Source organism: Cyprinodon tularosa, unplaced genomic scaffold (assembly GCF_016077235.1).
Source record: "Cyprinodon tularosa strain WSP-4 unplaced genomic scaffold, ASM1607723v1 ctg120, whole genome shotgun sequence".
NCBI classification, from domain to species: domain Eukaryota; kingdom Metazoa; phylum Chordata; class Actinopteri; order Cyprinodontiformes; family Cyprinodontidae; genus Cyprinodon; species Cyprinodon tularosa.
In genome coordinates, this window is record NW_024038004.1 from 379,422 (window position 1) to 406,423 (window position 27,002).

A 27,002-nucleotide genomic window follows, 5' to 3' on the forward strand; every position below is an offset into this window, starting at 1 on the left:
AATCCCAGGAAGCGAAACACGCTTGGAACTTTAGTGAACTGTTGGTCCAGGAGGCATGGAGTTGTTGCGTTAGTTTAGATCTGCGGACTAACTATAGTCCAGTAAACTCTCTTAAAATCAAGTAATTGCCCTAAGACTTGCTTTCAGCGCACATCGATGACCATATCCTCAAGGAACTGATATAGTTTGGACTTTTAAATCGCATCACTTGGCTAACGGTAACGTTAACACCTTTTTTTCCTCCCATAATATTTACCGGCGACGTCAACCTCCCGAGGGTGTCGTCTATTTGCTGGAGCAGAGTTTAGCTGGCTAGCTAACAGAAGTTACCTGACATCATTTGAAAGAGTTTAAAACAGCGCAATGAAAGTCGGAATGAACCACTGACAACGTTAAACGTTACACATTGTTCATTCAGACATAGCTGGTTGAATTATATACTGTTGCATCGACCCTAAAATACGATGGGTTGCTGAAAAAAACAATTTATTATGCAGATTGTTGATTATCGAATCACTGGTTTTGGAAGCAGTGGGGATCAGACTTTTTCCTGGGACGGGATCCAAGGTGGAATACCTTTCTTTTTTTCTATTAAATGGGTTAAAACGATTAAAATTGAATGAATGAGGCGAATTTAGTTTACACATCGCAAATGACCAAATCCTGATTTACAAAGTAGTACTTCACGTAAAGCAATGTGTCTGTCTGCCCTCTGACACCAATTTAGATGAATTTTGCTTAAAATGTTGTGTTTTTAATAGCTCTTATTTGTGTTATCATGCAGTATCTTCATAAAAGCCACACATGAGAATAACAATAATAGAAGAAAAAAAAAGTTTGTACTGGTCAGTAATTTTTCTGCCATTAGATTGTAAGCTATCCTTTTTCATTTTCCTTGAATATTTCACTTTGACATTAATAAAAAAATGTCTTTAACTCTTGAAAATAAATTAAGAAGTGTAAAAAAAATAGCAACAAAATCACTTTTGTTGATCTATTTATTTTTTGGATAATTCGTTGGTATAAAATAATAAAAAATCAACTATAAACACATGGGATTGATTAGTTGAGTGCTTTCACCAGTGAATGATGTGTACATTTCTGCTTAGTCTTTCATTGGGTATTTTGATTAAAGTGTGACTCACCCCAAAATCCAACTTTTTTTCTCTTTTTTGCGTATAAGCTGTGTAAACTGGCTCTATAGGGTGCTACATTATTGTCACTTTTTTTTTCTTTTACATGTATGTGAACTTGTTCACTTCTGCAGTGTATGTTTTTAAACTAGGTGCTGCTGTTCAAGTGGTGGAACGATGGCTATTGCCTATCGTCGCGGGTCATTCTGTCCTCTGCTGGCTTGACAGCACAGGATTTTGGCATCATTAAGTCAGCGCCTGTAACTGATAAGATTCAGGCCCACTAGACTCCTCTAAGCCTTCCTCAACCTCTGGCAAGAGCATGGATAAAAATTCCATCTAAAAATAATCTATTAATTGACTATTAGCTGGGCACACACTCTATGATATTCTCAATCGCTGTACTCATCTACAGTTCAAACTGTAAGACGAAACTGGAGGATTTAGAACTTCACTGTACGGCCCGACGCTCTGATGCGATCTACCTGCTCATACAGTACGTCCAAAATATGCACGTCACACTCGTCGTCTAGAGGTGGCGATGGTCGGATTCATCAACATGGAAGAAGAAGAATAAGAACTCCCTTGTTTGTACATCAGCACCTTACTAGGGTTTACTGAAATTCCAACATGTTTGATTTTCTCCAGAACCTTAAGAATCCTGATTGTGAGGGGCTTGTGACAGGCTAATCACCCCTGTTTACCCCGCTGCATACTGAACGATCAGGCTGAAACTTGGCCTGAACCAGAGAATTCTCGCACGACTGGAGAATCGACCCAAAAAGGGCAAAAACTCGTACAGTTTAAACCTGGCTTAACTACTTCTGCAGGGGGTGGCTATGCACCGATGCAACAGTGATGTTTAATTTTATTGGGTAGAAGAAGAAAAAAATCTCTGACCACTGGCTGGTTTCTTTGACATCCAAGTTGTTTGGAAATCCTTTCAAATCCTCATATGGCCGCTGCCTTACCCTGATTCAAACTGGGCTGGTATGATATTCTGATATTCTGGTGTGGTAACTGTAAGCGCAAATATTATGGTATTATGAGTACAGCTCGAAGTATGAAGTATACATATGAATGTACATATGAACCACTGACAACGAATGCACAGCTGAGGAAAGATTAGTCTAATCAACTCTGACAGGCTCTGATTGATGACTGATTGATGACTTGACCAGCTCACCAAGCGGTCTGCCTCAGAACTGAGGCTAAAGCTAGCCAGTTTGTTTTAAGAAAACATGAATGTTACTTTTATTATATGTAGCTAACAGTGCTGCCTGGGTGAAGGTCCTGCCGTTTGCACTCTTTGCAGCAGAAGAATCTGACCACTTTCTCTCTGGCTGGATTTATTTATTGATTGATTGACTCTATTGATCTTGCAGTGGGGAAATGTACTCATTACATCAGCTCAAATAGTCAAGGAAGAAGAAGGTGGCAAAGGAAGAAATACAGTGCGTTCACATACGACAGCTTTTTTCTTATTTTTATAATGGGATCATTATACTGGCTTATTGCACAGGGTTTGATACCCAGTGCATGCACATTGTACGTTGCACAAGTTATTGCCGTATTTCATTGTAGAGTCTGGCTGCAGCAGGGATGAATGACCTGAGGTAAGGCTCCTTTTTACAAAAAGGAGATGAAAGGCTTTCACTACACGAGCTGTTAAGCTCCTCTACAGTCTGGCGCAGAGGGTGGAAGATGTTGTCCATGATGGATATGAGCTAGGACAACACCCTCCTCTCAGCCACTTCCTCCACTGAGTCCAGAGTGCAATCAAGGACAGAAGTGGCCTATCTCACCAGTTTGTTCAGTCTCTTTCTGTCCCGCTCTGCGCTGCCAGGGGCCCAGCCAACAACAGTGTAGAGGAGGGGTGATGCCACCACAAAGTCATAGGTTTTAAGCAGGGGCCTGCTCACTCCAAAGGACCTAAGCCTCCTCAGGAGATGGTCATATTAGCCAAAAACTTTTTCCTTATGGGGTATGACACCTGTAACCCGGCAACGCCTCACTGAAACTCAACAGCTAAATTTCAGCATAGTTTCAGCTGGAAAGGACCCTACTTGCCTCACTCTGTGCTAAATGAGGCTAACCTACTGTAGCTGCCGCTTTCCCTCATCCTGACTGCACCTTCTACTTAAATCCTGCCACTCATCCTCAGAGACTAATCTCTGGAGATAGACTAATCTTAGCCCCGCCCCTTAGGGTCTCTGAGGGGGCGCGGTATGTTTTATATGGGATGAGTTGCACACAAAGCTAAGGGCTGCTAAGCTGAGTAATAAGGAGGGGGTGTTTTTTTTAACCATCCCTCTTTTTTTCTAGTTTCCAGGGCATGTCAGTTAATATTTTTCCTCTCATGTTTCAGGTCCGACATTGACCATCCTCATGACTTGAGAGTTTCTCTGTGTTTGAGCGAACACCAGAAGGGAGTACTTCCTCTGGATGGGAAGACAAAGCCACGTGTGAAACGAATAAATCATGCCCTTGCCATTTGGCTTTAAACTCAAAAGGACTCGAAGGTATACTGTTTCAAGCAAGAGCTGTCTTGTCACTCGGATTCAGCTTCTGAATGGAGAGTTTGTTGAGTTTACTCTGTCTGTGGAGAGCACTGGACAGGAATGTTTGGAGGCAGTAGCCCAGAGACTCGAGTTAAGAGAGGTATGTATGGTTTTCATTCAATACAAATGCTGATTGTTCCTTTTAGGACTTGGTGTCTCAGCAGTAAAGTATTTTGGTTGGGCCATCCCCTGTCCACATTCTTTCTTGAACCTGGTAAAAGAAGATACAAAAAACAGCATTTAGTTTCAGAATCATTTTCCTCACTGTAACATTGAAAAGACTATTTATGTGGTCTAAATTTAATAATGGAGATCTTTCATTTGGGACAAATCATAAAACATGTTAAGAACATTTTCTTTAATTTAATTCTGCCAATAAAGATGTTCACATAATCTAACTGCAATAAATAGAAACAAAAAGTGAATAAACTTCTAAAGTGTCTTTCCTTTGCAGGAGTCATAATGGATATTACACTTATATCTTAATTGTAATAAAAGGCTGACAAATGAAAAACAGTTTGGATAGGATGACCTTTTGATATTAGAACACCTAAAAAGGGGTTTAAAGGTTTAAATATAAAAGATTTAAGAATATGATCCATTGTGGTGCTCCAATCAGATCCACTGCTTGTTTTTGCTTTCATTAGGATCTCAGTAAGAATTAGATTATGGCATTCTAACAGTCCATTGCTCCATGGGCTGTAAGCTGGAGTTGACTTACCTTTAATGATAAAGTTCTCAGCCATGTCTCACCACCATTGTCACCTGCACACTGACAAAATCATGAATAAAATGTTGTACTGTCTTAGAAGACCTCTCTGTGGTCAAAACTACCCGCACTGAAACTGTGTCCTTTTTAACAGAATTACTCAAATGCCTTTGCGCTTAATCAGCAGGTTTATGCCTATACTGTTATGAATGTTGGTTGAATTCTGTTAGTTGAACTAACCATCCTCTGCTAACAATGTTCATCTAACAATAAATCCGCATTGAGTTGCTTTAAAGAATACTTTATCTAGTATCCAGTACAAAATTTGCAATACAACTTCCTGCAGGGCCAGGGCGGCGCATTTTTTTCAATTGACACCTGAAGTTGTTTAAAACTGTCGAATTTATAAATAACTGGTTCAATTCTTTTTTTTTTTCTAAACCTTAAGGCACTCTGGTTTTAATTTACACTTTTTTTATTTTATTTTTTTATTTACATAGATTACCCCTGACTGCTGTTTGTAGATATGTTTAAACACTGTTCTTTTTCTACTTGATGGTCTTCATTCTTGCCAATAAACTTTGTGGTTTACTACATCAGCCATCAGGGAGGCACCAGATCAAACACCAAAACCTTCAAATGGTCAGAAGCTGCTTCCGTTGGGACAGACTTCTGATACTTTCAGGACTGACCACCGATGTGTACTGATTGTAACAATGGCTGTCCACTGCCCTGCAATCAAACTTGGGCCCGATATCCATCTTCAGTATCTTCTCCATGAAATCACTACCAGCACCATAGCATCCCCCTAATGGACTGGCATGTTATATAAATAGAAAAGTGTAGCAGTGAGGACCTCCAGTCATACAGCCATCTAAACAATGCTCTAGTGGTTACAGATGGCAGTGTTGCCAGTTAAATTCTAAATTTATGAACTGACAAGCATATACAGGTGCTGGTCATAAAATTAGAATATCATGAAAAAGTAGATTGATTTCAGTAATTCCATTTAAAAAGTGAAACTTGTATATTATATTCATACATTACATACAAACTCATATATTTCAGATGTTTATTTTGTTTAATTGTGATGATTACAAATGACAACAAATGAAAATCTCAAATTCATCATATCAGAAAATTAGAATATTACTGAAGACCAATAAAAACAAAGGATTTATAGAAATGTTGGCCAACTGAAAAGTATGAACATGAAAAGTATGAGCATGTACAGCACTCAGTATTTAGTTGGGCCTCCTTTGGCCTGTATTACTGCAGCAATGCGGCGTGGCATGGAGTCGATCAGTCTGTGGCACTGCTCAGGTGTTATGATAGCCCAGGTTGCTCTAATAGTGGCTTTTAGCTCTTCTGAATTGTTGGGTCTGGTGTATTGCATCTTCTTCTTCACAATACCCCATAGATTTTCTATGGGGTTAAGGTCAGGAGAGTTTGCTGGCCAATTAAGAACAGGGATACCATGGTCCTTCAACCAGGTACTGGTAGCTTTGGCACTGTGTGCAGGTGCCAAGTCCTGTTGGAAAATGAAATCTGCATCTCCAAAAAGTTGGTCAGCTGCAGGAAGCATGAAGTGCTCTAAAACTTCCTGGTATGTGGCTGCGTTGACCCTGGACCTCAGAAAACACAATGGACCAACACCAGCAGATGACATGGCACCCCAAACCATCACTGACTGTGGAAACTTTACACTGGACTTCAAGCAACGTGGATGAAGTGCCTCTCTTCTTTTCCTCCAGACTCTGGGACCTTGATTTCCAAAGGAAATGCAAAATTTACTTTCATCAGAGAACATGACTTTGGACCACTCACCAGCAGTCCAGTCCTGTTTCTCTTTAGCCCAGGCAAGACGCTTCTGACGCTGTCTGTGGTTCAAGAGTGGCTTGACACAAGGAATGCGACAGCAGAAACCCATGTCTTTCATACGTCTGTGTGTGGTGGTTCTTGAAGCACTCACTCCAGCTGCAGTCCACTCTTTGTGAATCTCCCCCACATTTTTGAATGGGTTTTGTTTCACAATCCTCTCCAGGGTGCGGTTATCTCTCTTGCTTGTACACTTTTTTCGACCACATCTTTTCCTTCCCTTCGCCTCTCTATTAATGTGCTTGGACACTGAGCTCTGTGAACAGCCAGCCTCTTTAGCGATGACCTTTTGTGTCTTGCCCTCCTTGTGCAAGGTGTCGATGGTCGTCTTTTGGACAACTGTCAAGTCAGCAGTCTTCCCCATGATTGTGTAGCCTATAGAACTAGACTGAAAGACCATTTAAAGGCTTTTGCAGGTGGTTTGAGTTAATTAGCTGATTAGAGTGTGGCACCAGGGGCCATCAATTTTGAACCTTTTCACAATATTCTAATTTTCTGATATGATGAATTTGAGATTTTCATTTGTTGTCATTTGTAATCATCAAAATTAAACAAAATAAACATCTGAAATATATGAGTTTGTATGTAATGTATGAATATAATATACAAGTTTCACTTTTTAAATGGAATTACTGAAATCAATCTACTTTTTCATGATATTCTAATTTTATGACCAGCACCTGTACATTTAAATAGCAACCCTTTCATCTATAAAACGTGTAAGATTACTTGGAGTTTAAAAATGTCCTCCAGATTAACCCAGTTCAGTGTGTACTATCTTCAGTCATGTGATTAATCAGTAATTTTTCATTTGTTTGTGCCTTTAGATCACATATTTCAGTCTTTGGTACTACAATAAGCAGAACCAGCAGAGGTGGATCGACTTGGAGAAGGCGTTGAAGAAACAGTTGGACAAATATGGACTGGAGCCCACAGTTTATTTTGGAGTTTTGTTTCACATACCCAGTGTTACCCAACTGCAACAGGAGATCACAAGGTAAACTTCAGAAAAAAAGATAAATCACTTTTACCCTTTAAGATATAAACAATTAGAAATAATAATTCAGAGCTATCATAATGAATTTTATCCAAAGAGTTGCACAACATTTCTTGAATTTGCTTTTAATTGCAAACTGAAAAGCAAATTAGCTCTTACTTTCACTTACCGTCCCTCAGATACCAGTATTACCTGCAGTTGAAGAAGGATGTTCTGGAAGGCAGGATCACATGTTCGCTGGACCAGGCTATACGTTTAGCCAGCTTAGCAGTGCAAGGTAAAAAAAAAAAATGATGTGCTTCTTTTTTGTCAGAGATGTTAATAAAACAGTGAATTATCATCTATTGCCCACATAAAAAATTTTTCAGACAGTTTTTCTGACAGTGTGCTTCTTCTGGTTTATCGTCGCTCAAGAAAGCGGTGCTTGTTTTTTCCAGCATTCAAGTTTGATTACTGCAAGGCGATTCTTTATTTTTTGCTATCTGATTTAAACATCTGCAAATATTTCAGCACCAGAGCTCTAATTTAACAGTACGCTTTGTAAGTAGCTGGTAAAACAGTAACTTTTATGGAGAGAGTAGTCCTGGTTTGATTCCTTAGAGAGTATCTGGATGTTGATGATTCTTTAATTAGTCTGGTTTTTCACGTTCTTCCACTTGCTGCAATGTTTTTTCACTGTACAAATTTGTTTGTTTTTTTGGGGTTTACCATGCTGTCTGGAGTGGAAATCAGTTAAGCTTTTTAGCACTACTCATGTCTGGGAAACTCAATATAGCAGTGACTTTTTTTTAGAAAATAATTGAAACTGCTTCAGTTTAGGACTAATATGGTTTTGGACAGTGCAGGACAAATAGATCAGTTCTTTTCTTTTAAATAATAAACAAATCGAGCATCATACTATACTGTAGTTCCATATGTTTTTTTATTGTTGGAAATGTAAAGTTTGTTGTGAGGTAATTAATTCCTGAGCGAATGGCCTCTGCTATGCATCTGCTCAACAACAGTGACCCTTTTTTTTTCTCCCCACAGCTGATTTTGGGGACTTCAATCGATATGACTCACAGGATTTTCTTCAGAAATTTGCACTGTTCCCAATTGTAAGCATCTAGTTTTTAACGTTCAACACATATTAGGAAAGTTGTTTTCTGTTTAAAGCTTTAATTGCATCAAACCTAAATGTGTATTTGCAGGACTGGATTCAGGATGAAAGGGTGTTGGAGGAGGCCACTCAAAAAGTGGCAGTTCTCTATCAGTCGTACAGGTGAGCTTGTTTTATAGCAATCTCTCTTCTTCTGTGTTTGGATGAAGAAATCCAGAGACCATCAGGTTGATTATCTCAAAATCAGGAGAAGCTGTTGAGAACCCAGACAAAGCCTGCATTAATCATTGAACTTTATTTCATCTACTGCAGTTTCAAGAGCTTTTCCCCTCTGTAGCTCTGGCTTTGTACACTTCAAACGATAAGAGGTTGACTCTAGTCACAGTGCTGTTACTTATATAAACAGTTGCATCAGTGCATGTTGTTTTTGTGGTATTATGGAGTTTTCATATTATTGTCATCTCTTCTTTGCTCTATTCAGAGGTTTGTCAGCTCCAGAGGCAGAAATGTTGTACATGCAGGAGGTTGAAAAGATGGAAGGTTATGGCCAGGAGAGCTATCAAGCCAAGGTGGGTCTGCAGCATCAATCCTACTAATCTGAGCCCATTGGATTTAACACATTTGATTGGTAGAATGCAGAAAGGTGTGACTTAAGCCATTTATTTTCTCCCTTTTGTTGAGCAGGACAACACAGGCATAGATGTTACTCTGGGTTCCTGCCTTGATGGAATCTTTGTCAAATATAAAAATGGACGTTCCCCTCTATTATACAGGTAACTTTTTAAAGATAAATCTGTTTTTTTACATTTTGTAAAAATGTTCTTAAAAAGATTAGAATGAAAAATGAAGTTGCATGATATTCTTTCCTATTAGTACACATGCAATGAAAAATAACAATTATTATTGGTAGGTTTTGAAGGTTCAGTCTTTAAATTTTTTACTACAATACCAGACATAAAAGGGCTGGACTGGTTGGATGTTTGTATGAATCATAAAGTTTGTGCAGCACACGCCTTCATCCACCTGTAAGCCTTTCAAAAATAATAGATTTTGCTGGACAAAGAAATGCTCAGATGCAGAATATCTAGCACAACTTCACCAATTCCAAGGTGCATGAAGAGGGTCAATGAACTGGTGAGGAAAAAACGAAAGTTACGACTCTGGCAGTCGTGCAGGATTCATAGCACCGTAACTTTTGGTCTATTTAATCCCTACTGACCGCAGGAGGGCGGTGCTGAAAGCACTGAATGACTAATACCAAAAATGTCACAAGGAATCCTGACCACATATTTCACTAAGAGGGCCCAGTCGAACCTCTTAAAAGAACCTGGCCCAGAGGATGAGGGGAAGACAAATTTATGCGGAGGTCCTCAGGAAGCAGACTTCTACCGCGAGTGGTACGAGACAGAACGACAGCGAGAAAGAAGGACGTTGCGAGTGCAAGACAGCTAGTGTGACACCCTCATTATGGAAAACAAACGTACTGGTAGAAATAATAAATAGGAGCTTCTCCAAACAGTTGCCTCTTTCCCGACAATCCTCTCTGAGCATGAACCATATTGTAATTAAACATAAAAAACCTGTGGCTTATAGTCCGGTGCGGCTTGTATATTTACAAATCATACAATTTAGCTTCTGCGGCTTATATTCAGGTGTGGCTAATAGTCCGAAAATTACGGTAAACTCATTTAATGCTGTTTCCCTTTCACTCGTTTTAATTGCATGAAGCCAACAGGGAAATGACAGATAACAGGGAGACATAAAACAGAACACATTGTTTGTTAGCTCAGAGATTATGTGAGATATATTCTAAGAATATGTGTCCTCAGGCCAGAATTATTAAGTTATGAATTTAATTAGTGCATCTTTTGTTTTTATTTTTGGAAAAAGTCGAGCATTGTTTTGGTTTAAGAACATTCACCATCTTTTTCCCTGTTTTTTTATCCTCCTTTTTAGGTGGCACGAAATTAATAACATGAGTCACAATAGGTCCTTCTTTGGCCTGGAGCTCAGCAACAGAGAGGAGAGTGTTCAGTTCCAGACTGTAAGTCTCACATTTTTGTGTTTAATTTGATTTTTCTTAACTGCACATTTTAATTCTTGATGGATTTCAACCATCGCTAATCGAGAGTGCAACATTTTGAATGTATTTTTTTAGCCTGTCATTGCCCAAAACGATGTAGGAATATATAAACTCTCTTGCAAAAGTATTCACATTCCTCAAACCTTTTCTTATTTAGTCGCTTCACAATCAAACACCTCGATATGTTTTTTTGGGATTTCATGGCGAAGAAAAACATAAAACATTAAATTCTGTACATATCAAAGTGGGGTATGCATTCACATTCAGTCCACTGAACTCTGTTACCAACCCAAAATAAATTCAGTTGCTACCCATCGCTTTTAGAATTCATCTAATTATATTAGCAATTGAAGTCCATCTGTTTCTAATTTAATCTCAGTTGAAATAGAGCTGTTCTGTGAAGGCTTCAGAGGTTTGAACAACAACATACCAAGGAACATGCCAAATAGGTCAGGGATCATTTTGGTTAGAACAGACAAAACGTGCAAAGGTTAAAGGAGTATAAATACTTTTGCAATGCTCTATTTTAATTAAACATAACTCAGTAGGTATACCTCTGTACATTTTCTCTTGCAGCTTTATATGTTTTTTTCTTTCTGTATTTGTAGGAAGACATGGAAACTTCTAAATATGTATGCCGGATGTGTCTGGCCAGACTCAAGTTTTATAAGATCAACAAGAGTAACCTGTGAGTGCTATGCTGCATGTCTAGCCTAGTTCCTGTCTCTTTGTTCCTTACTGTCTCCTGTGTGCCTCTTCTTTGCTGTTACCTCATGTCTTTCCACTTTTCCTCTCTCTTTAGAGAGGAATGTGTCCCCCTGCCTTCTGAGGGCTCCCAGAAGTCCCTTCTAACTCTATCATTTCCTCGTTTTCCAATGCTTTCTCGTACATCACTGCCTTCAGATAAGGGGTGAGCAACACTGCCACCCACTCCCTGTGTGATCACACAGGTTAGCTTCTCCAGGCCAACAAAATAAACGCTTTGTAGTTACTGTGGGCTTTGTAAAAGCCTTCTGTATTGCCTAAAGTGTTGAGACCACTGTAAATCGGTAAATCTTGGCATGCATTTGTATGCAGACTGCTGCTGTGAATTTGAGAATGGTTACATGATAGAGCAGTGAAGCAACGAGTCGCTCCTTTCTGTAGAAACATTTAGCGCTTTACTCCCAAAATCATTTGGATTATTTTGACATCAACCTAACCGATCTCTGCTTTTTTTTTTCTCTCTCTCTTCCTTCATAAAAACGTCATAAAAATGACACAGTAACAAATGTTACACAGATCCCCATTTAAACTATAACGAAACCTTTATTAACGAATCAAAGAAAACATTAACGATGACTAGAAAAAGGATTAGATTATCTCATGGAACTGCCGCTGAATGGAGTGGAGAATACTTGCATTGACTGATACAAGAAAAATTTCAGCTGGCCGATTCATTGGTTTATTTCTGCTTTGAGCCCCATAATTTAATTTAGATCTTAATTTCCCTTTGGTTTTAATAAAGTATTTTTGAATTAAATTATATTGAAAACTTCTAATGCCTGATTCCTTCATCTGTTTCATGCATGATATTCTAACCCATCTCATTCTTCTTTCTATCACTATAAAAGTGGGGGATGCTACATTTAATGTCACATTTTCTATTAGTTATAGTAATTAAATCCAAGTTTTCTGACGCAGTGCTTTATGTGCTCTGATCAATGAGAAAAACATGGTTTTAACTAGGGCTGCAACTAACGATTATTTTAAAAATCGATGAATCGGCCGAATTTTTTTTTCGATTAATCGATGAATCGGACAAAAAATTTTTTTTTATATTAACCTCTTTATTCCAAAATAAACATTTTAGACAGAACAAACAAGCACACAAGTACAGGTTGCTCATTAACTGTACTGGTGCAATATGAAAAATAAATGTTTGTGTTAAAACTACACAAACGTACATGAGAAATGTAGCTGTACATCCACAAAATATAGGGTACTTTGTTTCATAAAGCGCAAAAAGAGACAGGCATTTTTGTTTTTTAAAGCCCCTAAGGGGTTCAAACAATAGGCCCCCCCATTTCAACAAATTCATTTTTTTAGACTAGAAGAGTTCTGCCTTTTAAGACAGGAAAGTATAAAAATAGCCCTGTGATTCAAATTATAAATTGTATTTGGAATAAAAATGAGAGAACTAGGGGTGGTAAAAAACACATCCTCCACAGACAGATATTTACATGGGAATGTGGCATATAATTAATTGACATATTACTGATCTTGCTGGATTTTATTCTGCTTTACTTCCATAAATTGCAGGATCTTCTTTTCTTTATCTTTGCCAGAAGATTTAAACTTTAAAAGCCTTGCCCTCATAATTTGCAAGTTAATTTATTTATAAAAAAAATATTAACGCTGCTTAAGCTAATTCAAATGAAATTAAAAGTAAAATAAGTAGCCAACCGTATCCCTGTCTGTAACCTACTAACAAGGTAAGGAAAGCATCAGATGAGCTACCTGAGAAACTAACGTTACGTTTCCCCACTTTAAAACCAAACAAACATGGTTACTCATCCTGCTGATCAGCTCTCTTCACTGCCATTGAAAGCTCCAACGTGTTTTCTTTTCAGGTGCTGCGTCAGAACGGTGGTGCTTCCGTGCCATGTTCATTTGTTTTTACAAAAGTTGCATGTTACAACTTTTTTTACTTTACAAATCGCAGGCTATTTTAATTATTGTGATCAATTTGCGCCGTCAATCCCGGCGCATGCGCGCTTCATCTGCAGTCTGGACGCTGAGGGTAAACTCCTCACTAATATCCTGCGGCTCTGACTGCAGCGCTGAGAGGGATTCCTGTGGGAGAGGGAGAAAGGGGTTGGGATGGGGGAGGCGCCCCACGGCAGGCAAAAGCCGCCAGTGACACCGTAAAAAGTCGCCAGATTTGTCGCACAGGTATAACATATATTTCAAGCTGCATTTTAAATTTCTCAGAAGTAAAATGTTACAATATATTGCTGTGTCCCAATATTGCAATGTTGTATCGTAATGCAATACGCATCGTATTCTGAAGTCTTAACTAATACCCACCGCTTTTATAATCTGCACTTTACATTGCAATTTGTAATGTTCTTAAGGCATTAAAATTGGTGCACAGAGTGTTTAATAATAACCAATAAAGAATTATCTTTTATTCAACAAAATAATTGGCTCTTTTTGGCCTAATTTTTCCATTTAGTGTAAACAAAGTCTTTTTAAACAACCCATGCCTTCTCCAAGAAAAGTTCAGCCTCAGGATTTTTTTTTTTTCTTTAAGCCTGCATATTTATTAGGAATACAATTAAAACGTATTTAGCATTGAATTTTGTCTAAAGGCTACTGTCTCAATACTTTTGGCCTTACAGAGTTACATATGAATAGTGCCTCAGTTACATAACTCAAGCAGAGTTTTTATGCTAATTATTAGACTACAGGCCAGGCGGGTTCCTGGTGATCTGAAGACAATAAATAAGGTCAACTTGAAGACGTCACATTTTTTTTACTGCCAGTTATTTTTTTGTAAGTTGGATTTATTTATTTATTTTTCTTAGCCAAACTCCACCAACAGGGGTCAACCAGGTCAGGCGAAGATCTTCAACAAGACTCTCTCTGGTAACATCTCTCTTTATCCTCAACATTACATTCCAATACAGCTTATAAAAAAAAATACCATTTGTATTTATTTTCTCTTAGATATATATAAAAAAAACCTGACTATAAATATTAGTAAGTATAAGAGTTGTGAAATCTATTTTGGTTTCTTTCTAGCAAATGCCACAGGCCTATATGATGCCTCCTTCTCAGATGCACTACAATGGCCATTTCACTGAGCCTTACACATCATCACAAGGTAACTACTGACTACAAATTTGGTTTCAGCTGAAATCTTAAATATGACTGCATTCAAACTGCCTCTAACTTTGGATGTTTTCTCGCTCTTTTAGATAACCTGTATGTTAACAATGGTTATTACTACCACTCTCAGACCAGCCTGGACCGCTCTCCTATGGAATACAGCAGCGGAGGGCGTCTCCGTAACGGCAGCGTATACAGTGCCCACAGCACCAGCTCTCTGAATAATCCCCAGCACCACCTACAGCCTTCTCCTATGTCCTCCAACCCCTCCATTACTAGTGACATCACCAGACCAGATTACGTTCCCTCTCATCGCCACAGCGCTCTCATCCCACCGTCTTACCGTGCCACTCCTGATTATGAGACAGTGATGAGGCAGAAGAATAGAGGGATAGGGGGAGGAATGGTTTTGTCTCAAGAACATCGGCAGAGCCACTCCATGAGGAATTTGAACATCGGGAGCTCGTACGCATACAGTAGACCAGACCCGCTGGTTTACAGCCAACCAGAAATCAGAGTGGAATATGGTGGAACGTCCCAACATCACCAGTATCCCTTTCATCTTGGCTCCAGCTTCCACAGCCCCTCTCCGTACCCCTACCCCGCAGAGCGAAGACCCGTTGTTGGAGCCGTCAGTGTCCCAGAACTCACAAATGTTCAGCTGCAACAGGCGCAGGAGTATCCGGCCCCTAACATAATGAGAACTCAGGTCTACCGGCCTCCACCTCCTTACCCGTATGCTCATCCACGTCCTGCTAACAGCACTCCTGATCTGTCTCGTCATCTCTATGTCAGCAGCAGCAATCCAGACCTGATAATCACAAGACGGGTTCATCACTCGGTTCAGACCTTCCAGGAGGACAGCCTGCCTGTTGCCCACTCTTTACAGGAGGTCTCTGAACCTCTTTTCAGCGGACCCCCAAATCGACAGCCATACCATGCTCAAAAACGAAACTCCATTGAGATTGCTGGTTTGGCTCACAGTCTGGAGGCAGTGAGAGTCAAAGAGAGAACTTTGTCCTCATCAGGAGCAGAAGTAGCAACCCCTCCTCCCGTGGTGCATGCTGGTCAATCCCAGGGGTCCCAGCTAAACATGTTTTTAGAACATACCAAAACAAACGAGAGGGGAGAGATAAAAGAGGGAGCACGGTATGGACACAAAAAGTCCCTATCTGATGCAACAATGCTGGTTCATAGCAGCGGAGAAGATGAAGAGTTAGAGGATGATGGTGGGCGTCACACTCCTCTTTCGCAGGAAACAGCATCAGGGATTATTCCGGAACAGCCGTCACAGCAGCATCGCAGCCTGACGTCTTTGACCGCACAGCAACAGATTCTACAAGAACCACCTCCTGCATACCCCATAGGGTCTGCCCTGGACCCCTCTATAACCAGCTCCTTGGTCTATAAAGTTCACCCCCGCATCCACAAAGGAGAGCCGCTTTACCTGCTGTCAGATTTAAGGCAACCTGAAATTATGCCCTCTGTGTCAGAGGGGGACGGGAGCGAGCATGACAATCAAAAGCCCAAGAAGGACTTTGGCAAGGGGCCTGGGTTTTCTCTTCCTCCTGGAGGTGAAACGCTGGAGGGTTTACCTCCGCCGGTGAGATTCTTTTTACAAACTGTTTATGCTTTGGAGCATGAGAGTATGGTAAAAATAGGAAGAAAAAGCATAGAAATACTTAGTTTATTATGTATCCTAGTTCCCATGACAATAATCACTTGCAAATGGGTTTTGTGTTCCATTATTATACCATAAACGTATCGCAGTCGGCTTATTCTGCACCTGTAGAAACTTGAAAACGTAATTCATATCTGCGCCATATGCTCTTTGAAACTCAACATGCACCTGTGTACTGCCTGAAGGTTGCAGAGCTAATAAAACAGTCAAGATAACAAGAGGTTCAATTCATGCTTTAAGCCCGTGTCACTCCAGTTGCGTCTGACTTTTTAATCTGACTGCTCACCTCCGACTACACGGGGTGAGCAGATTTCGATCTGTACAGTTTTTTTTCCTCTTCCATCTCAGTGCATCACTAAATTTCAAAATGTTTCACATATGATTGGGGCACATTATGAAATGTTTTTGAAAAAAAAGTAGCTACAAAGAAAAGCCCCACTTCATGAGCCTGTGCAGAAACCACAACAGAGAATTTTTATAGTTCTATATTAAACTTATTAAACTATGGTTTAAGAAAAGGAAAACACCATTGTGGGGCAGTTTATAAAGGCAGGTGATTCTTAGGGAGAAATCTTTGTAGTTTGTTGAATTTTTATTTTATTTTTATAGGTTTTTTTTTTTTGTCTTCCTGAACTTCTATAATGGGCCCTGATCAGTCGGCCCAGATTTTCTCCATTTTGGGAGATCGGTTATCAGCCGATACTTAGATGTTAGAACCAATCTTTTCCACCAATCTAAACTGATCTACCTCCGTAAAGGTCTAAAACCACCCATTGCCAATGCCTTAAACTTTAATTTATATTTAACAGTAGTTATTTCAAAGTTTTTTTTTTTCCAGTAATATTAGATTGAAATATCTTGTGTCTTGTGAACTAATAACGGCTGAGAATATCAGTTCTAAAAATAATTCTGTATCAGCCAAAATTGGAATCGGCATGTCAGGCTTTTTAAGGATCGGGAACCATTGATAAGCTGGAAACATGTAATGGGTGCACCCCTACAGAAAACTTTTAATATAATCATAACTATTGAGTTTTGGTATGAAAGATTTGATGCACGTTGTCTTTTTTTTTTTTTTTTTTATGAAATCCTTTTCAGTCCCAATTAAAACATCCATAAGTATTTTTATGACTTATAGCTGAGAAACAGAAATATCAAGTCCTGCAAGGCAGGATGTCAAATTTGTCTTACGAGAAGATGTTTTCTCTAAGCATTCAAAAGTTAAGGTCTTGGCAACCAGGTTTGCTCCGTAATAGAACAACTAAAGCTGGCATGCCAAAAATGAAGCCAAGTGAGTTATCCCTGATTGTATAGAATGAATGGTTTGTTTCCAGGCAGTCAGCTGCTCTGAATACCTAAACATTTGCTGGAGTTTAATTAATGCTGCATTGTTCTGATATCTGTAAGTCATACGTGTTAACTTCTTATTATATCTTTTAAAAATCCATCAAATTGACCTATAGAGAGACACAGAGAGAGAAAAACAAGAATGGAAGTCTTTTCACCTGCAGTTGATGACCGTAACAGTTTCAGGTTGACAGTTTGTGGAGGAATGCTGTTGTTTCCTTGCTAAACCGGAAAGGTGACATTGTTCCCGAAATGTCAGCAAGCATGCGCTGTCCCTCCCCTCACCTGGCCAGTCGCCATTTGTCTGAAGCTGCTGCGCATTTACCTTGATCTTTTCTCTGTCTGCTTGGTCACACCAGGGGATGAAGAAAGGGTTTAGGTCAGAGGTGAGGAAAATGGGCCCTCTGAAGCTCGCCCGTCACAATGGCCTGTCGGTGTCCAGGAAAGTGGTGCAGAGCGAGGTCAAAGATGAGCCAGAACAACCGTCCAACCAGGAGAAAGTAAGACCCTTCAGCTTTCAGGGCTTTGCTCTTTAAAAACCTAGGAGCTAAATGTTCCTCTAAGATGAAACGGCTGATCAGCAGCAGCTGCAGGTTTTGTTGGTGTTCATGAACTTGGATTAGAAAGAAGATTGTTTCTGGAATAAGTTAAAAATATTAACTTGAATTATTTTAAACAACATTAGTTACTGAAGATCTCTAAATAGTGCTGTTTCTTGCTGAAATCACCTGGATTTTTAAAGTCCTCAAAATTTAACAGTAATAAGCAGGTTTGAAGGTCATCGTTGTTTGACTTGATTACAAAACAGCTGTTTTGCCTTTTTTCTCTGATCAACAACTTAAGAAAAAGATTATTTATAATAATTATGTGTGTGTATATATAAATATATATATATTTCACCTTTAACGCTTTAATTCTGTAAAACATATTTTTTTAATATGAGGAACCTTTTCCTATCCGATTAATGATTAATAATTTCATCAGACATACACACACACACACACATATATATATATATATATATATATATATATATATATATATATATATATATATATATATATATATATATGATGAAATTATTAATCATTAATATTTTTACAGAATTAAAGCGTTAAAGGGGAAATTAAAAATTTTCGAAAATGTTTTTATTTTTATGATAAATGCCAAATTTATTTATTTATTAAAATGTTGGTATAATTACTGCTGTAAGTGGGTTGCTCTGTCAGATAAGGGCATACTCCAGTTAACGATTAAACCCTTAAGCCCAGAGGGTTTTAGTAGCAATTTCTGCCTGAACTTAAATGGTGGAAATGTAAAAAACAAAACAAAAACAAGTTTGTATGATGCGAAGTCATTACAGAATATTTTTCAATTGGAACCACATCATAGAAATCCCTTTTAAACTCTGGATGAAGCCTCAGAATATATAGAACCCATCCATCCGTTTTCTGTCACACTTAATCCAAGCTGGGGTTGCCAGGGGTGCTGGTGCCTATCTCCCACTGTCTACGGGCGAGAGGTCACCAGTCCATCGCAGGGCAACACTGAGAAAAACAGGACAAAACCATTCATGCACACATTCACACCTAAGGAGACTTTAGAGAAGCCAATTAACCCAACAGTCCTGGATTTGGACTTTGGGAGATTTATAGAAACTCATCTTACAAATGATTGCAGCAAATTTGGACTGAATCGATTGAAGCATTTTCGTTCCACAAAGTTTTAGTTGACAGTGTGGCAGGTGGGCATGTGGTTTTGGCACGAATCTACCAAGTGTGTCCAAATGGATTTTTTTTTCTAATACAATCTGGATCTGGTCTTATTAAAGTGCTGATTTTAAAGGCGGTACCACTCCTGAATCTAAATAGTTTTTTCATAAGATTTCACTGTGTTTTATAAAATTTTTTTCCCCATCAGATTAGAAGATACTTATGTCCAACTATACAACAGAAAAAGCCAGAAAAAAGTTTATATATAAAATGTTGCTGTAATAACAGTAATCTATATTAGTTAAGTCTGAATAATATATAAAAGCTTTATAAAGTTGTCTGAATCAGTTCCACATTCTGTAGTTACAATGAGGAGAGGGTGGGTGGAAACCGGAGTCATTGTAAAGATTTTTTTTTTAAATATATTAGTGGATTAGCATTATTTCCTACTCTATCTATGCGTCCAATTTTTGAAATAGCAGACGTGTTGTAAAAAATCTAAAAATAAAAGATTATGGTGGAACACATTCATAAAGAATCTCTGCGGATCATCTGCGTGAGAATCATAACTGTTGTAAAGAGGCTGTGGGAAACGGGACAAATAAGAACGTTTTTCTTACTAGATCAGCATATTAAAGACATTTAATGTAGATGAGCTGAAACATAAACTTTATAGCAGATTTTGTTCAGACACTGGGTCTCTGCGGAGCACTTCCTGATCTACCGTGACAAAATGCAAGCTGTTAGGGGTTTTTTTTCAGTCTTTTTTCAACCTGGAAAATAAAAGTATATATTTTGTTCTGGTCTAACAGTAAGAAACAGCAGCACATATTGAAACAACAAGTCTATGGATCATTTTCTCATCTTGGACATCAGTATCAAAACTCTGAATTATCAGCCTCTAAAGACGCATGGAGACAAACAGGATTTATTATACTTTTTCATTATCTGATCAGAATTATTTCCTACTATATTTATGTGCCCTATTTTTGAAATAACAGGCCAGTTATGTAAACTGCAAATGGAAAGAGAAACTTAATCACAGAGCTGCTCTTTATGAATAATTTCCTCATCTTCAGTATCAAAGAGCCAGCGGTTCTTCAGATATTCGTTTGAAAATGTCCTCCAAAGCATCCCAATATTTAATTTTCTTCTTCTGTACTGTTGTGATATTTTATTATAATCAGAAAGAGAAACAACACTGCAAAGATTGACAATGCTGAGCTTGCAGCTGCTTAAACAGTGTTTGAGTCCTGGATAAATCTGCCTGTGGAGACTCTTAAAACGGTTAATCCTGATGCAGTCCACATGAAACTCGCCTAACTCTTAAATTTACTTATAATACAATCCCAACAAAAATACTGTTCTTATTTGGTTTCTGCATCTTTTTCAGTCAAAGTCTTTCCTTCAACTCAATTTAGATACAGATACGCTTAGATACAGCCCCTTATGAAAAGTCATGTTTCTTAGAAGTGACTTTTAAACTAATTTAGCTACCAAAGATGTTAAAGTTACAGTAATCATTACTTAGAATATATCCTTCTACAAGCAATAAATCACAGTCTGTATTTATTCTCTTTGTAAATTTTAGTGTAAATTACTGGAGCAGCATGTGGAAATGGGGGAGCTATTGAAAGAGTTCGACAGCGTCCCAAAGCGTCTTCCAGGTGGGGAGTGCACCATCGCCCAGCTTCCAGAAAACAGGGATAAAAACCGCTTCATCGATGTCCTGCCTTACGACAATACGAGAGTGGAGCTGGTTCCCACTAAAGAAAACAACACGGGCTACATCAATGCGTCACACGTTAAGGTAAGAATACAGGACTTTACAGACCTATGAGCTTCTGATAGAAACAAAAGCTGACATGGAGATGCAACAAATAAGTTAAATAAGGACTTCAAATGTGAATTCATCCTCTGAATTCACATTTTAAGAATCAATTTTAAATGTTATCCAGTCCTAAATTGGATTAGTGGTTTTGTAAACATGTTTTTAGCTGTTACCTGAATAAATGATTATTTAGTTATGCATTATAATGATACTAATATTTTATTAACATTCAGCAGAATATTATTAAAGTAATAGTTAATGGCGGTTGTAAGGACAGTGGAAATGCATTTTAAAAAATCTTAAAAGATCCTTGGTTATATGGAATGTACAGGTGCTGGTCATAAAATTAGAATATCATGAAAAAGTAGATTGATTTCAGTAATTCCATTTAAAAAGTGAAACTTGTATATTATATTCATACATTACATACAAACTCATATATTTCAGATGTTTATTTTGTTTAATTTTGATGATTACAAATGACAACAAATGAAAATCTCAAATTCATCATATCAGAAAATTAGAATATTACTGAAGACCAATAAAAACAAAGGATTTATAGAAATGTTGGCCAACTGAAAAGTATGAACATGAAAAGTATGAGCATGTACAGCACTCAGTATTTAGTTGGGCCTCCTTTGGCCTGTATTACTGCAGCAATGCGGCGTGGCATGGAGTCGATCAGTCTGTGGCACTGCTCAGGTGTTATGATAGCCCAGGTTGCTCTAATAGTGGCTTTTAGCTCTTCTGAATTGTTGGGTCTGGTGTATTGCATCTTCTTCTTCACAATACCCCATAGATTTTCTATGGGGTTAAGGTCAGGAGAGTTTGCTGGCCAATTAAGAACAGGGATACCATGGTCCTTCAACCAGGTACTGGTAGCTTTGGCACTGTGTGCAGGTGCCAAGTCCTGTTGGAAAATGAAATCTGCATCTCCAAAAAGTTGGTCAGCTGCAGGAAGCATGAAGTGCTCTAAAACTTCCTGGTATGTGGCTGCGTTGACCCTGGACCTCAGAAAACACAATGGACCAACACCAGCAGATGACATGGCACCCCAAACCATCACTGACTGTGGAAACTTTACACTGGACTTCAAGCAACGTGGATGAAGTGCCTCTCTTCTTTTCCTCCAGACTCTGGGACCTTGATTTCCAAAGGAAATGCAAAATTTACTTTCATCAGAGAACATGACTTTGGACCACTCACCAGCAGTCCAGTCCTGTTTCTCTTTAGCCCAGGCAAGACGCTTCTGACGCTGTCTGTGGTTCAAGAGTGGCTTGACACAAGGAATGCGACAGCAGAAACCCATGTCTTTCATACGTCTGTGTGTGGTGGTTCTTGAAGCACTCACTCCAGCTGCAGTCCACTCTTTGTGAATCTCCCCCACATTTTTGAATGGGTTTTGTTTCACAATCCTCTCCAGGGTGCGGTTATCTCTCTTGCTTGTACACTTTTTTCGACCACATCTTTTCCTTCCCTTCGCCTCTCTATTAATGTGCTTGGACACTGAGCTCTGTGAACAGCCAGCCTCTTTAGCGATGACCTTTTGTGTCTTGCCCTCCTTGTGCAAGGTGTCGATGGTCGTCTTTTGGACAACTGTCAAGTCAGCAGTCTTCCCCATGATTGTGTAGCCTATAGAACTAGACTGAAAGACCATTTAAAGGCTTTTGCAGGTGGTTTGAGTTAATTAGCTGATTAGAGTGTGGCACCAGGGGCCATCAATTTTGAACCTTTTCACAATATTCTAATTTTCTGATATGATGAATTTGAGATTTTCATTTGTTGTCATTTGTAATCATCAAAATTAAACAAAATAAACATCTGAAATATATGAGTTTGTATGTAATGTATGAATATAATATACAAGTTTCACTTTTTAAATGGAATTACTGAAATCAATCTACTTTTTCATGATATTCTAATTTTATGACCAGCACCTGTATAAGAACCCATTCAGAATTGAAAAATTGAGAATTTTCCACACAGCCCTACATAAAACTGCTGCCTTTCCTTGTTTATTTGTATTTTTGTCACTTTCTCTGACCTCCTACCCTCATCTGTGGTCTTATCAGGTAACATTAGCTGGACAGGAGTGGAGTTACATAGCTGCACAGGGTCCCCTGTCACACACATGTTCAGACTTTTGGCAGATGGTGTGGGAGGAAGGTGTTGCCATCATCGCCATGGTCACGGCCGAAGAGGTGGGTTCGTTTTCGTTTTTAAATGCAGTTTAATTTAATTTATTAGGGTCAGATACTAAAACCATGGAAAGAAAGGATAATACTAATATGTCAGATCAAATTATTAATTTATTTACTATTTGACTTGAAATTAGGCAAATGTTTTCCTTTTTTTTATGCATCTTAAAAATTTTTCGGATAATATCTTTTTCATAAAAGTCAAAATGATAAGAGATGCATTTTCCGTTTATTGGCATGAGTTAAGTAAAGTAGTAAAAGTAAAGTTAAGTAGTTATGTAATTGATCATGGATTCAAGCTTCTCCTCATTTCGGGTAAATAGAGACACACCTGTGAATGTATGTTCAGGTTGCTCTTTATACAAGTTGCTTCCTGGTCTGACAACTTGGAAAGTAATCTAGAGAAACAACTGAGATAACAGGAAGAGAATGAGTCAGGTTTATTCTTTAATGTAACCTGAGGGTACCTGAAATGGCAACGTGTGTCTTTGGAAGGATGGGTATCGTTAGGAATTTATCTCTACTACGCTTTAACAATACTTTTTATTGAGACCTTTTTTATTAAACAGAAGGGTAAAAAAAATAAATGAGTGCTGAACTATTTTTTAATATTTAGAACAAAAACACAAATTTAATTAGAGGCACAAAATAACTTTTTTTTTTGAATGACTTCATATGTAAACCAAAGGCTAAGACATGTATTTTAAATATAACTTAAGCATTACTGAAGCATTAAGCAAATATGTTTGTCCTAATCCTAACTGACCTAAAACAGAAAAAAATTGATCAGAAAGTCAGAAAACTTAATAGATTTAATTATTTACATAACGTTGTATTTTCAAATCTGAAGTACAGTGGCGTAAAGAATTCTGTCAAAGATCTGGAAGGGGCCATTTGTCACACCTAAGATATTTTTGTTTCAGATCATCAAACAGATTTAAATATAACTTCTATAAATATATAAACAAAAGCTCAAATATTATACGTAAAATTAAAGAATTTGTCATATAACTGTAGAGGTGAGGATTAGCAAAATTGGCAGAACAAAGTGATTAGAAACGCTGTAAATATTAATAAACTTAAAAATATAAACTTTCATGAATATATTGCTTGAACCCAAATTACATATATAAATGTTTTATATGATGAAATGCAACCTTAAAAATAGCATAAACACCTACAGTGGATGTAAATATTTAGTGACAAAGGTTGTGTGAATAAATTACTGGCAGGAAATTTTTTAAGTGAGGAAGTTTCAGAAAGAATGAAAACAAACAGATAAGTTAAAGGTTATGTTGATGTTTTTATTCATATCCTGCTTTGTAATCCAGGGTTGAATCAGTGGAAGTTTTTTAAAAGACCCGCCCTCTCCTTTAAAAAAAAAAAAAAATGAGCGTGCGAGACCATAAACGACCCCATTTCTCCTTTTGCACGCTCTTTTTAAAAGTTGCTGTTAGCTCATAAAAGCTAACTGTGCCCGAACGTCCGCCCTAACCGCTAAATCCCTCGACCACTATATTGAGCGGGGACTATATAGTGGACTTTATAGAGAACTCGGTTAACTGACAGATGATCACTACTTTTTGCTCAGTTTTTCACGTAACTCCTCCTCTACTGTGTAGTGCATGCGCCATCTTTGTTAATAGTCGCCGTGTCGGGTAGTGGCAGCTTATGGCGACAGTGGCCCGCTGTGACAGCAAACCCCATAATGCATTGTGAGGAGAGCTCTCCGTGCAAAGCATTCTGGGATATATCTGCCTCTTCTGAGGCCTTTCTTTTCTTATACACTGCATAGACACTTTTTCCCTTACGACCCTCGGCCATTTTTAAAGAACCGCAGTGAGAAAGTCGAGCTTCAATGACTGAAACCGTAGCTCACCACAAATGTATAACTGAAAGTGCGCATGAGCACAAAATATAGCTAACTGTTTACGTAAGGCATATAGGATGGCCTTATGTAAACATATCACCGGAATGATTGACAATTAGGAGGACCAATTATTTAGATGATCAACCCGGAAATAAAAGGTCATCCTCTATACCTTTAAGTCGAGTGTCCCTTAAAATTTGAATGTGACGTAAAGGACAGTGGCCCCGCACCCAGTCATATTGACACAGGGTTATAATATTGATCCTTATTTTGAAAGATGTATTAGAAACTTTAAAGCCCATTACTGATGGGCATGTGGGTGAAAAAACCCCCGACATTTTTCACATGAAAGTTTTCCCTGCAGGAAAGCGGCCGAGAAAAGAGTTTCCGTTACTGGCCGAGACTCGGCTCCCGTCACAACACGGTGACCTACGGACGGTTCAGGATAACCACGCGCTTCCGAACAGAATCGGGCTGCTATGCCACCACAGGGCTGAAGATCAAAAACCTGGTGAAAGAACAAGAGAGGACGGTCTGGCACCTTCAGTACACAGACTGGCCTGACCATGGCTGTCCAGAGGACTTTAAAGGCTTCCTCAGTGAGTCTGTCAACTATAGTCACATCCTATGTGTGATTTACTTAAAAGAATTCAATCAAATATTTATAACCGTTGCTTTGTCTGAATACGTCTCCAGCGTACCTAGAGGAGATTCAGTCTGTGAGGAGACATACAAACGCCATCAGTGACCCAAAGAACACCAACCCAGTGCTGGTCCACTGCAGTGCAGGAGTGGGTCGTTCAGGGGTTGTCATCCTTTCTGAGATCATGATAGCTTGTCTGGAGCACAATGAGGTAACATGACTGAGAAGAAGGAAAACCAGCTATCTTTTTTTTTTTTTTGGTCTTTATGTACCACTAAAAAATGCGTGTTTTTCAGGTGCTGACAGTCCCAGAAGTCCTGAGGCTGCTGCGTGATCAGAGGATGATGATGGTTCAGACACTGTCGCAGTATACTTTCGTCTACAAGGTCCTCATCGAGTACCTCCGCAATTCCCGGCTCATCTGATGGGCGACCCATCGCGGAATTCTGCAGAGGGGTTTTATGGAAAACTGCTCCTAGCTGTTAAAGTGTGGATGCCAAAACCTGGACCCTATTTTTGCCAAGTATTAAATAGGTTTTATTCTAAGAAGTGAAATGACAATTTAGGAGACGAAAACGCCACATGAAGAAATTAAGACTGTGACCTGCCTCTTAACAGTATTACCTGAAGAGATTATTTTTTTTACATACACATTGTTTAATAAAGCCCAGCACTTTGATAGTACCATGTAAGTACATGATGAAGCAATACTAAGCTACAGAGGACAAACGTTCTATTGTACATGTCACTGAAACGGTCATGTTTATTTGATGAAGGATTAATTACAAATGGATGCGTCTGAATAATAATAAAAAAAAGTCTTTAAAAATATAATCTATTTAATTTGACTCTAAAAATGAAACTTCTATATGGAAACATTTCACTGTGATACATTTCAAGTATTTATTAGCTAACAGGTCAAATAAAATTCAGTTCCTTTGAAAATTGTAATATTACCTAACGGCAACAAAAGCTGGCGTTCAAAAAAAAAAACAATTCCCACCTACTTTAGATTTTATGCAGTCTGGTCCTTAAGCATTGATTAGTGGAGAGGATCAGTCTGTGGCTCCGACGTATTCCGGAAGCCCAGGTTGCTATGGTAACAGCCTTAAGCTTTCTCCTCTTCCTCTTAACATTCACCCCATAATTTCCTGCAGGGCGATTTGCTGCCCAAACATGCAGATACCAGTAGTTTGGACAAAACCAAAGTTCTATCAATTGAAAAAGATCTGGATGCTTGATTTCAAAATAAGATGCAAAATGTGATTTGCCTTTTTCAGACAAACGATACAGTGTATGTTCATCATTGTTGCTTTTGCATCTTTTTTGGTCAAATTTCTTTTAAAATACTCTGAAAAACTGCAGCGATGAGTGCACCAATGATGGT

At 38.5% G+C, this 27,002-nt stretch overlaps 1 protein-coding gene across 2 annotated transcripts; it reads left to right on the top strand.

Moving 5' to 3' along the window:
- Positions 1-26,964, top strand: ptpn21 (protein tyrosine phosphatase non-receptor type 21). 2 transcript variants are annotated; one of them, XM_038272581.1, is made up of 20 exons: positions 1-218; positions 3,502-3,794; positions 7,109-7,278; positions 7,458-7,555; positions 8,308-8,375; positions 8,469-8,539; positions 8,859-8,946; positions 9,062-9,150; positions 10,334-10,421; positions 11,069-11,148; positions 11,263-11,370; positions 14,030-14,090; positions 14,247-14,328; positions 14,423-15,936; positions 17,721-17,861; positions 20,665-20,883; positions 22,977-23,105; positions 25,337-25,571; positions 25,669-25,826; positions 25,912-26,964. In XM_038272581.1, exons 2-20 carry the CDS (start codon positions 3,615-3,617, stop codon positions 26,038-26,040), a joined length of 3,708 nt encoding a protein of 1,235 aa, XP_038128509.1. In that variant the 5' UTR covers positions 1-218; positions 3,502-3,614; the 3' UTR covers positions 26,041-26,964. The 2 variants fall into 2 exon arrangements, with proteins under 2 accessions (XP_038128509.1, XP_038128520.1); XM_038272592.1 differs by lacking the exon at positions 11,263-11,370 and having other exon boundaries at positions 2-218.
- The last annotated feature ends 38 nt before the right edge of the window (positions 26,965-27,002 follow it).